The sequence below is a fragment of the Xenopus laevis genome, chromosome 6L (assembly GCF_017654675.1).
Source record: "Xenopus laevis strain J_2021 chromosome 6L, Xenopus_laevis_v10.1, whole genome shotgun sequence".
Taxonomy (NCBI): domain Eukaryota; kingdom Metazoa; phylum Chordata; class Amphibia; order Anura; family Pipidae; genus Xenopus; species Xenopus laevis.
The window spans coordinates 69,315,973-69,330,477 of record NC_054381.1 but is presented as its reverse complement, the minus strand read 5'-3'; the positions used below and the strand labels follow the sequence as shown (position 1 = coordinate 69,330,477).

The window sequence follows — 14,505 nt, the reverse complement described above, 5'->3', positions numbered from 1 at the left end:
GGGGATGATAAATTTCAGATTCTAATTCGATTTCAAATTCCAGTTGGTGGTTTTAAACTCGAAATTGTGAGTTGTGACCAAAAAAATAACTCGAAAATTAGAATTCTACTTTAGTTAATCTGCCCCTAAATCTGTCAGTCTTCACATTCTGATTTTGACAAACAGCTCACAAGAAAAAGAGATTGGGTCATTGTGTAGATCTGCATTTATGCACAATAGAAGCGAGGTTTAACCTGTTTAAATTGCATTCCATTTGTATTATACTGTAATGGACTTCAGGTCTTTTCCTTCATTAGCCTTCTATAACCTATTGCCCTTTTTGGGATTACTACTGGAATTTCATTAGAAACTTCTAAGTGGACACTTCTAATGAGCGAGAGCTGTTACATATCAGTGCTCTCATTTTCAATGTCCTATACATCCATATGTCTACTTTTTCCAGATTTCTCTACATACAAGTATATTGTGAACAGAGAACTGGAAAGTTAGAGCTCCTTCAAACTGTACACCACACTATTGTTGTTAAAAAATACACCACTCTCATATTTATAATTATAAAAAATCGCAACAGCAGGGAATTTTTTCTAAGTGTAGTAGTATTGTTTGTTTTTGTACAATACCCACATAAAATGTTACACTCACAAGATCAATAAAAACATTTGCATATATAAAATCCTTATCTATCCGTGTCAAACACACAGAAAGGAGTGGGAAGTAGGAACGGTTATGGCCCCAATTTGTCCCACGCTCACTTCTATGTCGTTACTCAGTTCCTTAAGTGATCCGGACTCTGGGCCCCAAATCCACATAATTCTGGGAGCAGTTACAGTTCTTACTTGCACGGACTGCTTAGTAACATCCAACGTGTTTCACAGGCTTTGACTGCTTTCTCAAGGATTCACTCATATTTATTATTCTGTTATAATTAGATGTATTCAGTACATCTGATGGTGTGTGGTGTATGTGTAGCTAACCAACACTTTTTTCAATTTCTGGTCATCTAGTTTTTTAAAAGTCTATTGATTTGCATCTAAGATATTTTTTTGCCATGCCATTAACCACATGTACAGGGAATATCACTAGACAGTTTTCATCAAGTACAGAAGTTATGTACTGAACATAAACATGCGTGACATCACGGTTATTCCCTTGCGTTTCTTGTGTCCAGCAAAAAACAAATATAAACCTCAACCGACTTGATCTACCTATCCAGCAATAGAACAACTGGTCAGGTGGCACTAAATAGACTTGACCTACCTATCCAGCTATAGAACAACTGGTCAGGTGGCACTAAATAGATTATCAAAGGTATCAACTAGCAGTTAGTCAGGTTATATATAGACATACAAGGTTGAACCTGATAGACAAGAGGTCCTCTTATATTTTATTTTGTGGTCACAGCATCATTGCACCCATGCATAATGCTTTTTAATTTAGTGGTAAGCACAACTTTTTATAGTTAATTTGATTACCAATGCACAGATAATACCTCTACAGAATGGACTCCTACTAACAAAGTAGTTACAACTGTAATCTTACAAGAACCAACATGAAGTAGATTCATTTTCACTGTGTGGCCTGTTATCTCAAGAAATAACCACACATTTTCATGATTAAAGCAAAAAAGTATACTATTTTTTCATACAGAATGAAATAAACATGTAGTATGAACAAATTGTGCTTCTTTTGCATATTATACACCCTAGTTTAGTTTGTGTGCATCAAGAAAAATTACAGCATGAAAACAATACATAAATTATATCACAAAAAGAAGATCCAAAGTATGCGTGAAGACCGACATTCAAGAGTTGGAGAAAAGAGAAATAATGGACAAGAATAAAGAAGAAAACAAAAGGATATAGGAATGCATTCATTAAAAACGCTAACCAATATAACAGGTAATTCAAGACAATATAGCATATAATAATAATCACTTACCTATCTGAAAGGTTAGTAAACCCCCAAACTAATAGTCTAAGGTGCATGTGATGTCTTTAAAGCTAAATATAGTGCTTCTAATCCAGGGTTTCTCTCTGATAGATGGAATATGACTCAAAAACCATTACCCATGCTGACCAAGTTTTAAAGAAAAACACTTATGGGTGTCATTAAATTAGAGATTTATAATTATACCATATAAGTTGGATTGCTTGGTATGTTTTTTCCAAAGGAAGTCAAGGTTTAAGTACTATACATGTTGCATAATCATGCTGTCAGTGTCACACTGCCAGCATAACTATGTAACAGCCTTGTGCAACAAGTTTGCAGGACCATCTTAAAATTAGTCTGTATAGAATGTTTGTGCGTTAAATAATAGCAAGTGTCCCCTGTTCTTTTTTGATATCTTGAGATAGTTCTCTTTCCCATTTTTAGCATATGCTAAACATAGAAATAGAATCTTTTTCCCCTAACAGTCTCTAGACAAACAAATCATATGGGAAAGGGGGGAGGATTTAAGATAATAGGTTTACAAAGGGGTGGGAAGTGGATTGTATTTTAGGTTTTTACATACCCTAGAAGCCTAGTGATGAAGTTGAGCATTAAATTTGAGGACTATTTCCATGGTATTAGGGCATAGTTGTGATAGCTGAAGTATATTGTTTTGTATAGTGCTGTACAAATCAATTTTTCATTTGTTTTTTACCCAGGAAAGAGCAGTAAATCTACATTAGCTAAATTATTTTTCCAGATAAGTAGTTGTATGAGGTTGTTTGTGGGGAGAAGGGTTGGGGTGAATAAAGAAATATTTAAATTTTTTCTTCTTCTGTATTCTCAAGGCTAAACATAAGACTTAAATAAAATAAATCAAAAACATTCCACTTGCATTTATTTACAAACCTTATTAATTAATGTCATCATATGAACAAGGAGCTCAGTATCTACACCATCCTTCTCTTTGAGTATGTCCATAATAGTAGACCATGGTTTGACCCCTATGGAAAGACAATATTGTCATAAACATGATAAACGGTACAAATGCTGTCCATTTTTGTAGCATCACACACAAAGGCACACATACTTGCCAAGTCTCCAACTAAAAGTATATTTTATGTTGCATGTGATCTAAACAACCTCATACATTTTTAAAGTTTCTGAAGAATCCAAACCATAAAATTTGCAGAATATGAACTCACACTTTTAACTTTCTAGTTTTCTTACATGTATGTTTGATACCACTTATGGATATAGTTAACTAAACTATGTTGCATACAGGGACTCCATAAGCTGCCCTTGTGTCAGAAACACAGAAACTGTGAGGCAAACTGGGGATGGCTTCAGATGAGGTTTCTTCGTCTTCCTGTGGATCAGCAGATTTCATTAAGACAAAAAGGTTGAATTAAATGGATGAGTTCCTTTTTTCAACATGTAACATATTTCATCAGTGACTCTTTGACCCTGGAAGACAAAACCTACTGAGTTCAATTTACTGTATGCATCATAAAAATGCCTAACAGTAAAATAAACCAAGACTATAATATGTATTTTGGAACATTCAAAATGTGTGAGGAATGAATGTGTAGTCATTATATTTCACTTCTCAATTTATAGTCCAAACTTTGTGGCATTTTTATAAAAAGGTGATGCAGAGCTTGCCACAGGAAAGTTCTGCTGATCTCTTTTTATTTGTACTTCATTATTATGATGTTATATCATCAATAGAAATGAAGAGGGAATATCAAAATAGGTTGGATGAGAGCAAAGCAAAAATATTATTATTAATCTACATCTATTGGCAACCATGAACAAGATGTCAAATCTTAAAAGGTTATCAATATCATAGAATGTTCACACAGTGCAGCAAAGTTAATATATTTTGATTGAACCATTTGAAGTGAATTTTTAAAATCAGGAATGCTTATATACATATGAGAACAACATACAGTATTTAAATAAATATAACCTTGGGTATCAAGGACTGGTCTCTTCTTTGTCAGTAATGAGATCTCCCAAGATCACACATGCATAATGTGAGAACTCAACCTGGTGGTCTAGTGGGGGTGCGATGAGACTCGTGATTCAATTATTTAAAGGCACAGGCGTCAATTGCACTTTGCTCAATGTAAAAGTTCTTTCTGGTTCCTGGATGCTTTCTGATATTGATTCTTGTTCTGATATTCTGTGTTTGACCCCTACCTGTCCCTGACTCTGCCATCTTGCTGCCTGGTTTGATCTCTGCCTGTTTTTGACCACTCTTCTTATTCCGATAATCACCAATAATCACCAATAGTACCAATAATCTTGAAATTAAAAAGTTCAAGTTTTAACCAAGATGGATTCAAACTATAATGTATTGACTATTATTGTGAGATCACTAGATGGCGTAGTTGTATGTAAAACTGTTATGTGTCATATGTTCTGCTGGAAATTGCTCTCTCTAATATCTTTTTCTTCCTCTTAAATTGTTGGCAGTTCAGTCATGCCCCTTCTAAGCAAAGCCTATTCTACTACTCACTGCTGTGAGTCCAGAATATAATATAATATAAAAACTGAACTGAATGCTAAGTTTGATAAGTTTAAAAAATGAACTATTGCAGTAGAAGCAGGTAGTATAAGAGGAACAAAGAAAACAAAGAAAGGAAGGCACAACTTGCAGTCTCAGACTGCATAATACATAGTTATTAGAATAATAAATTCATTGATTAATTGATTGGTTCATGGTATATTATATAAACTTTACATAATGTATTCATATTTTTAATTGATTTCATTAGAGAGTGTGGGGGTTTACTATCTTTCTCTCTTTTTCTCAGTATAAGAGGAATCCTGAGGACTCATTGACACGGTAGATTGCAGCCTTTTTTGCACTTTGCATACAGTGTGGTGCACTGTAAATTAGTCCCTATGTCTTGTGAATATACAATCTTTGTATTTTAGCATACCACATTGAGATAGTATTATACATACAGAAGATACCTTATTTCAAAATGACTATTTATAGTGATTTTTGTTATTACATTACATTTTACATTTTGCTCTAACTCCTTTCTGGAGTTTTTACCTTTTTAGGCAGAAAGCTATTGTGTTTTTTTATAGAAGTAATGCTGTCCCAAGCAATGCTAATAACATCCTTGAATATTCAAAGTACACCTGTAATTATTTCAGTTATGTAGGCTGCAATTTTTCACCTGGCAAGGCTGTAAGATGGTTGAGTTGATCAACACTTACACTTACACTTACTTACCCAAGACATACAGTAGAGGAGAAAAAACACATTAGCTAAAAAAAATTGAGACAAAATTCATGCAACATTTCCTTGATCACATTTACTCTTGAACTTCAACAGAATAATACTTTTTTTATGGAAAAGGAATGCAAGCTATGATTGCATTGTTCTATTCAGAAATAAAAACTTGAACATGAATTTGTTTGAAATCTTTTGAAATCTTTAGAGATTTAAACCAAGGTTTAATTTACTGTACCCCCGCTCCATTAAGTAGGGAACATGATGAAGAGGACTAACCAACATGTCACATAAATAAACATTATATTGACACATAAATTAACACATATTGCGGAGTAGAAAAGTAGATATAGATATAGATATAGATATAGATATAGATATAGATATATACAGCACCCCTAGTCCACTTAGTTTCTTAGCAGGGTTGACCGGGGATTCCACCACGGGCCTCCCATACCCTTCTGGGCCCCCCAGCCTATCCTTCTACCCCCATACCAGCCCCCCTGCCTCAGTTGCAACCCCCCTCCCAGTCTGTGCAAATACCTGTCCTGTAGTTGCAGCTGCGATTGGGGCCAGAGGAGGGTGAGATCAGGGGGCAGCGTGGGCCATAGATGTGTGTGGGTCTGGGTCGGAAATGGCCACGATTCCTGGGGGCCACCAGGTTTTTACCAGGTGTCCTGCCAGGCCCAGTTCGACCCTGGTTCTTAAGTTCCATTCAGTCTGTTCAGGTCCAACTAATAAACCCCATCCACCTCAAACTGAGAGAAATCTAACTGCAAAGTAAAGCAACTTCTAGCTAACTCCTGCAAGCACAATAGCACACCAAATTTTGCTACTTGGCACCTAAGACAGAAAAATATTTTATAGAATTAAACCACAATAGTTAAATATACAATCTTTTATTTAAAATAACTGTAAAAAAACACTTATCCTCTTCTGATAGTTTGCTTAAATTGCTTAAACCAGGCACCAGCTTGTTAGTAAGCCAACAGACCTGTTGGAGTTCATTGACTGGTTCCACTGTTGTTTATGCAGCACTGGGACTGGATCAAATCAACAGATATTGTAGAATTTTTAATCTCTTACAGTACCACAAAAGCAACAAGATATCCTAAACTACATTCCAACCACGATTACTGTAAATGCCAGTGGTGAAACATATGGGTCACATAATAGCCCATACTTACTTCGCAAGACTGTTAAAAGGGACTTTTACCCACAGGTGAGCTTTTGCTATAATGATGGAAAAATAGTTAACAACACTGATTCAGACAACAGAATTGCTCTTTTAAATAGCTTTGGTGTCAGTGGTTCCTAAAACAAATAGATACTCTTTATTTGCTGGATGTTTCACAATTGCTGTTCAGATGGTAAAATGATCAATCACTTCACCCATACTTCAGACAAAAGTTTGTAGACTCCTCAAATAATACACGCACAAACTACTTGTAGTGGCATGTCCCCATACCGCCCTTTTTCAGACGTGATAGCACAACCAGAAGCAGATATTTATTATGTTATTTTTAAATAAAGCATTAAAAATAGTAAACATTATGCTCGATGGAGGTGTTACTGGAAGGGGCTATAATTTTTTTTACTTAAAAACAAGGGTGTTGGAAACAAATCCGAGGTTTACTTAATGTACTTATAGGTAAACTTATCTCCAGTGCTAGTAAATGCTTATAATGGTTCCTTACTCTAAGAATCTCCATTTCAGCACCTGACCACTTGAGTTCCAATATTGGTGGATGACACAGCAGCATACTAACCCTTCTGGTCTCCTCATTGGAGCCTTTGGATGCTCCACTAACTACCCCAATTCTGCCTCTCACTCTGAATGTGAGCTATTGCTTAGCTTTATCTGACACTGACTACTCCTACTGAGGCGCAGCTAACTTAAATACCTTAAATGCACATTTTTGTTCTTAGCAGCTTATTCTAATGTTTCTATCAAACCATAGCGCTCTGGCTTTGCTACTTCACTCCTTTCTTACAAGGGGAATACACTGAAAGGTACATTTTTAAGCAACATTTTAAAGAGCATCTTTCCTAGCAGGTTCTTGAACTATACAAGTGTATAGATTTTTGGTGTGAGATTCATATGTACTGGGGTTCATTTGGAGGGATTGAACTTGGTGGTATTCTGTATTTTTACAACCCAAATTACATATGTAACTAGTACATTTAGAATGGATTTTAACTTATTTTGGGAGTTATGGGATCAGAAAAAAACCGTAAAAAGGGAAACACTGTGCCTGATGATTACAGCCCTGAATTAATTTCTGTGCCACATTTAGTAGGGGGTGACCGCTGATAAACATAGAGTATATTGATGTATCTGCCATTTGCTGTGCAAAGGAATTCTTGCAAAGAAATACTATAGTATTAGTTATGTCTTGAATTGCCACATCACAGTGACATAATATGACATGACATAATAAGTAACCTGAATATGCTTTTAAAAGTCAATGGAGTCCCAGAAACCCCTAAACTATTTCAGAAGAGGTTTAGAAAATGTTAGACCTAGGTGTGATTGATGAATCAAAAGAACATGTATGTGATTCTGCAAGCTAAATGAGGCATCCAAATGGCATGCATACCCTATGCATAGGGTGGATAAGATAACTGATAAGTTAAGCCTAGCTGTAACCTTTATCAAAGAAACAGACCAGAGCATTTTTGCTGAACTTGCCTACGGGTAAAAATAAAGTTGTGATTGTACAATGAATTCCAGAAGCTGAAAAAAGGTGTTAAAAGCCACTGAAAAATTAGCATTAATCTTCCTGAGCCTTGAAAGATTTTTTTGGCACAAACAGATACACAGTTAAAGGGACGGTTTACCTTTAAGTTAACTTTTAGTAAGTTATAGAATGGTCAATTCTACGCAACTTGTTCTTCATTATTTATTTATTTCTAATAGTTTTTTAATTATGTGACTTTTTCTTCTGACTCTTTCCAGCTTTCAAATGGGGGTCACTGATCCCATCTAAAACAAACTATTTTTGATAAAATACTTGCTATTACTCATCTTTCTATTCTGGCTATCTCCTATTCATATTCCAGTCTCTTGTTCAAATTAGTGCATGGTTGCTAGGGTAATTTGGACCATAGCAAACAGAGTGCTGAAATTGCAGACTCTAGAGCTGGTGAATAAAAAGCTAAATAACTAAAAAACACAAATAATAAAATATGAAAACCAATTGCAAATTGTCTCAGAATATCACTCTCTACATCATACTAAATAACCCCTTTGATTATTAGTGAGGATCAAAGGGTTGTGTTTTTACCTATCTGTTTTTACCGTCTACAACATCGTAGAGGGGAGTATCTAGCTGGTAAGTGAATCCTTGAATTTGCTAAATATTATCTATTGCCACATGATGAGCCAAGTTAAAAAAATAAAAAACATAAGTGAAAGGATGGCCCTTTTTTGTTTATAAAACTTCAGAAAGTGGGCAACTAATGCAAATGTCCTATATAGAGAAATATTTTATTCTCATAAAATAAGACTTTGTTCATTCAGGCTCAAACGTTATTAAAGGATTTTCGTCTGATTAGTAATCCCTGTTAAAAAATAAATTGTGAGCTCTTTGTCCACAAATAGTCAAGTGGGGTAAGATATCATGCAGTTTAGGAAGAGCAAAGAAAGAACAACCTAAACACTATGTAGGTCATTTATAAATACTAGGCAAATTTGCACCTGAGCAGACAACTAATCAAATCTTTGCTTCACTATTAAACTTGCAGCTGGCTAAAAAAAAAGCCAGTGACTGATCAGTTGCTATGAGTTACAGCCCCTGCACAGATTTGCTACTTGCTTATAAATGAGTCCCTGTGAGTTAAAGATTTCTTCAATTAAGTAGCACCAGCCACAGTCCTTCTGCTCTGCCCCACCTTTCCTCATTCAGAAGTGCGCATGCATGCACGCACACTCCCCCTATGCGGAAGCGCACTTTCACGCGCATGCGCACACACTTCCCCTGTCCCTATCTGCACTAAGGACTGTGTGTGCCCGGAGAGTAACTAGGCAGTCATTGGAGCATTGGCAGATGGTGCGGCTGGGCGACATGCCACCCCTCAAATCGTGCCACCCTAGGCCCGGGCCTTTGTGGTCTCGGCACAAATCCGGGCCTACTAATAGTGTGTGTAAAACAAGTTTCTGAGGTATTCGGACTGCTAGTGGATGAGTCTGTTCTAGAAGAATGAACATTAATTTGTTTTCATATGTTGTGTGAACTGAAATGTGGCTGTTTGTGGAAACCCCGCTGTGAATAAAATACAGCAAAACAGGCGTTGCTGTCTCTTCCTTGAAGAAAGTATTGCCACATTTGCCATTTGAGTGAATTGCCACACACTCTAATTGCAACCCAGCCAAGTGGCAGGCAAGTAAGCTTTCCAAAATCCTAAACAGGTCAGCAACAGGCAGAGAGGTAGTGAGTGCTATAGCAACTATTGCAGGAACATGCCTGAACATTTACAGTATATTTGTTTTTTGAGGTTGGGGAATAGTACCATTTGCATGGTACTTATGATATGGCATATAAATTGGGGACTTTTGCCACTACATATTCAAAGAGTATTTATTAAAGTAGCTGTATCAACATATAAGAGCAAGTGAAATAGCTGTTAATATTTGAAACCTCTATTAAATTTTTTTTTTCTTATAGCATAATTATAATTTAGCAACAGGTAAAAATCAATCTCCAACACTAAATTATGGCTTAGAGGTAAGGAATAAAGTTCAAGAAAACATCATTTTCATCAGTAAGTTCAAAATTATGTATAGGTATGAAAAAAATAAAGTATATTACTGAAGGCAAAACGTGTTGATCAATTGGAGAGCAAATAATTTTAGTACATAAAAAGGGCACTAGTTTGCTAAACCACCTAATGCGGTAATTTCCAGACTTTTGTTACAATGTAGCAGCACCTGTATCAGACATCCAGTCATAGTTTCAACAACATGTAGTCTGGGCCCCCAAGCCAAAACTCTGAGACTACACTGGGGACTAGCCATATAGTTTGGGAACCACTATTTCAATGCTAGCCACAATGTATTCATTAAATCATATTTACAAATGTATTGGGGGTTGTTTGCTTCTCGGACTTCCCTATGTCCTATGACTTTTCCTTACCCACCGCCATTAGAAAAGCCTCATCATCATACAATTTCTATAGGCTAGATTCAAGTTGTGTATAAACACAAGAGGAAAAATCTTTGCTGAGGGAAAGGGTCTACAGATTTTAAGGTCACAAACTGTAAGCTATACAGGAATACATCCCTTTGTCATTCAAGGGTGCATATAACAATTATAAAACCAGAGGGTTCATTTGTGAAAGGTGGGTAAGGTGCAAAGTTCCAGTATGATTCAGTTAGCACTCACCAACTTCACAATTATTTTCAAAGTCTGGTTCACGTAACCTGTGGTCCACTGAACAACTAGACTGTAGAATTCTAGTGATCTGTGACAACTGAAATATTTCTGGCCTGCTCCTGGCCTTTTATCAAGCAATGTGCTAAGTTCAAAATGGAGTTCAAAATGCACTGACCCTTCCTCCATTCCTTTACTTGTACACAGGCAGTTACTGAAGGGTAATGTAAAGGATGCTAAGTCATGGTTTTAGTGCTCCAGTACTACTACCCAATGCATCCTATGATTATACTGAACAGTCCAACATCAAAGAGACAGACAGATGGCTAAACAAACAGAAAATCAAAAACAATATAAATGGTGAAAAATCTCCTTTCTAACTATAATAGTAGTTAATGCAACCTGAAGCTAAAATAATTGTATATAGTATCAATGGCTTACTTAAATATGTAATAGCATAGTAGTACAGCCTTACCTTTTTTGATGTCAAATGTATTCACTGCCTGAGCTAGAATTAGTGAGTTTGTTTCTGTGTACTCCACAAATACCAAAAGTAACTTCAGTGACGTTTTTACTACCAATCTAAACTGCATCAGAACAGAGAGAAAATAAAATAAATTTTTATGTACAATTTTACAAATGTAATTTTTACATTTCCACATGCAGTGAAATACTATTGGCATACAGAGTACTAAATGCATACAGTAATCTATTCAACAGCACCAGTTGCATACTACACCAGCAAAATGTCTATACTGTAGTTATTCTATATAGAATTATGGACTTGAATGTTTATATACATGGCAGATGGGAGATGAAGGTCCACACAGAAAAACCATGACTCTTTCTTTTTAATGAATGCCCCTACCTCCTACAGACAACCTTTCCTCGTCACAATCACATCAGTCCCTAAATGTCCGTGGGTCACCAGTACTGGCTCTGTCACTCCAGTGCAAATCAAAAAGGGTATGCTCCCTTGGTGTAGCATGCTTGAAACAATCCACTCCCCAAATAAAATTACTTCTGCAGAGTAGAGGAGGTTAATTTACTCATAAAACAGTAATACAGCAATGCCTAACATCAGAACAATGACTTCCTCAGGGGAAGATTACAAGCTTGCATGCAAGGTTGAAATCTGCCTTTGGGAAAGTCACAAAAGATTACTGTGGTGTTTATACAAATGGCCTGTAGATGTCACCGTCTACATGAGTTACTGTGCATACTTCCTGTCAGCTTAAAAGTGAAAGTTACTGTTGTGTAATGCCTGCATGAGAGCCTGCTAATAAAGCACTTTTATACTCTACTCATCCTAGGCTACCCAAAACATAACAAATGGTGAGGAGGATAGTGTCAGTACTGCTTCTGCTGACAAGGGACACTCCATTAACCTGATGCTTGATACAGGTTCAGCTGTTTCTATACTACCAAGGATATTTTCTTGAAATACTTTGCAAAAGATCAGCTTGTTGCACCTGCCCTGAAACTGGTCAGTTACTTAAAGGATCCAATCCCTGTGCTTGATTGCTTGCCAGTGACTGTTCAATTTGAATCAAATACTGCAAAATGTGACTTTTACATTGTGAATAAGGGTACTGCTATACTTGGAAGGGATCTCTTTGCTGCATTAAACCTACAATTAGTTCAAATTACTACAGCACCAGTTCCTGCCACACAGCGAGTATCTAAAATTTCACCACAAAGCAACACTTCACTGGGTTGTGCAAAGAACTTTCTACACAAATTTAAGTTGAGACCAGATGTAAAACCAGTACCATTTCCTGATTCAGCATGGGAAAAACTTGCTATTGATATTGTCGGTCCTTTTACAAATGCTCCTATGGACTGCAGATTTGCTATAACCTTAATGAACTATTACAGTAAATGGCCTGAAATTGCATTTGTTTCTCATATAACATCAGCTACAGTAATACAATTTCTGTCTACAGTCTTCAGCAGAGAAGGTAATCCAAAGGAGTTAATATCAGACAATGGACCATAGTTTGTCTCATATTGAATCCTTTCTGAGAGAGAGGAATATTGTGCATAGGAAATCTTCAGTGTATTACCCACAAGCAAATGGAGAAACCGAGCAATTCAACAGAAGTCTGAAAGAAGCACTACAGACAGCAAATCTTACTGGGAAATCTTGGAAAGTATTTACAACAGAGTTCCTACATACCTACAGAGCAACATGCCATGCAACAACCCAATCATCTCCAGCTGAATTATTACATGGCAGACAGATGCGCACTAAGTTACATGTTGCAGACATCAAACTTCCACAAAATCCTGTGCCTACAAAATCATCTACTGCTGACATTGTGAAACGTCACCAAGTCAAATGCAAGGCTTATACTGACAGAAAATGTGGTGCAAGAGAAGTACAAGAGAAGTACACTTTTCAGCCTGGATCTTTAGTCAGAATTAAGAAACCAGGAATACTGAAACAATTACAATATAAATTTACTACATCACTTGAAGTGAGATACTTCCTGTCATCTTAAAAGTGAAAGTTACTGTTGTGTAGTGGTTGCATGAGAGCCTGCTAATAAAGCATTGTTATACTCTACTCATCCTCGGCTGGCCAAAACATAACAATTATCTTCAAACTTCTGTCTCAGGGAAACCTGCCTTACTGTTAGCTGATTCAGAGGAAGGTGCAAAAAGCACATCTAAAGCCTCTACAAAAAGACTCAGAGGGGCAAAAATAACCTTCCTGAGTCCATGATAGAAACTTGACCAGTCCCAGTATCAACATTGTACTAGACTTTTAATTTTAGCAACCTTGTATTTTGCACCTTGCTAAAAAAAACACCCAACCTCTTTGTGAAATTTGCATGTAAATTACATGTAAACAGCCCTTATTTGGCACCCCCCAGGAACTTTTTTTTAATTCTTGTGTTTCTCCCCAACTCTTTTTACATTTGAATGTGGCTCAGGGATAAAAGCCCTGGGGTCCCCTGCTTTAAAAGAAGCTTCTGTTCCCCTTAATTGTAGAGTATTTTTTTTTAATGTTTCCTCTTTATAAATGGTTTGTCTGCAAAGTATCCAGTGGCAGTGGTACATATGGTCCCTACACCCCTAAAGATTGTATGGATTAGAGAAGGAGGTGGAAGGTAGATAATGTTAAATTATTAATTTCAGAGGTTTCAGCTTGCACAGCCCTTTTGGGTGATGGGGATTCTCTCTGGTGGTGTGTTAGCTTCAGACTGACTTTTACTTTACAATGCTTATCTCATCCTGAGTCTGGCTACTTTTAGAAGCTAATGAGCTGGTGTCTCTTGGAATATCTTATCATGTTCAGCCAGTATGTATATTGGGAATACTAGCTAGCCTGGGAGCCAAATAGAATGTTTAGCACTTGGCTCTACAGCAAAGTGTGTTCTTAGGCTTGAGTAATGTAAAAACCAAACTGAATGTGTACTGTATGTCAAACATTGAATTGGTTTGGGGCTGCCTAATGTAAAAACCATATCTGAAAACATATGGTAAAACTTTTCAGTGGTCCTGAGGCTGCTTATTGTAAAAACCAAACCTGAAAGTATATGCTTAAACATTTTATTGTTTCTGGGGTGTTCTGATGTAACAACAAATCCTGAATGTGTATGCTAAAGCATTTCAGTGGTTTTGAGGATGGCTAATGTATCAATTAATATAGTAGAAAAAGAGAAATGCCACTCAGCCTAAAAGTAAAAAAGACTCTAACCATGTAAACCTTTGAGCCCAGTGTCTAAACCCCGATCCCTTGTGTAGGTCAATCAGCCATTGGTTCAACTCAAAATCAGCATGCAGAGGGAGTAACAACTCACTCAGTAGCTTGGGGTGCGATAAACATTCAGTCAATCGTGAGTACTCCCAAGGAGACCACAGTTTGAGATAAAACCAATGAATATTTCATATTCTTAAGATCAAAAATCGCCTGAGACTTTTTCAAATCATTATATCCTTAGG

The 14,505-nt window shown here is 36.5% G+C and overlaps 1 protein-coding gene across 7 annotated transcripts in view; it reads right to left on the bottom strand.

Annotated features, from left to right (window-relative positions):
- Positions 1-14,505, bottom strand: part of fhod3.L (formin-like 3 L homeolog) — a 142,127-nt gene that overhangs the window by 76,540 nt on the left and 51,082 nt on the right. For all 7 annotated transcript variants that reach the window (XM_041566147.1, XM_041566150.1, XM_041566148.1 and 4 more), the window contains exons 7-8: positions 11,030-11,141; positions 2,839-2,933 (exon numbers count right to left, since the gene is read on the bottom strand). In XM_041566147.1, coding sequence (XP_041422081.1) covers positions 2,839-2,933; positions 11,030-11,141 — 207 coding nt within the window. The remainder of the gene's footprint in view (positions 1-2,838; positions 2,934-11,029; positions 11,142-14,505) is intronic.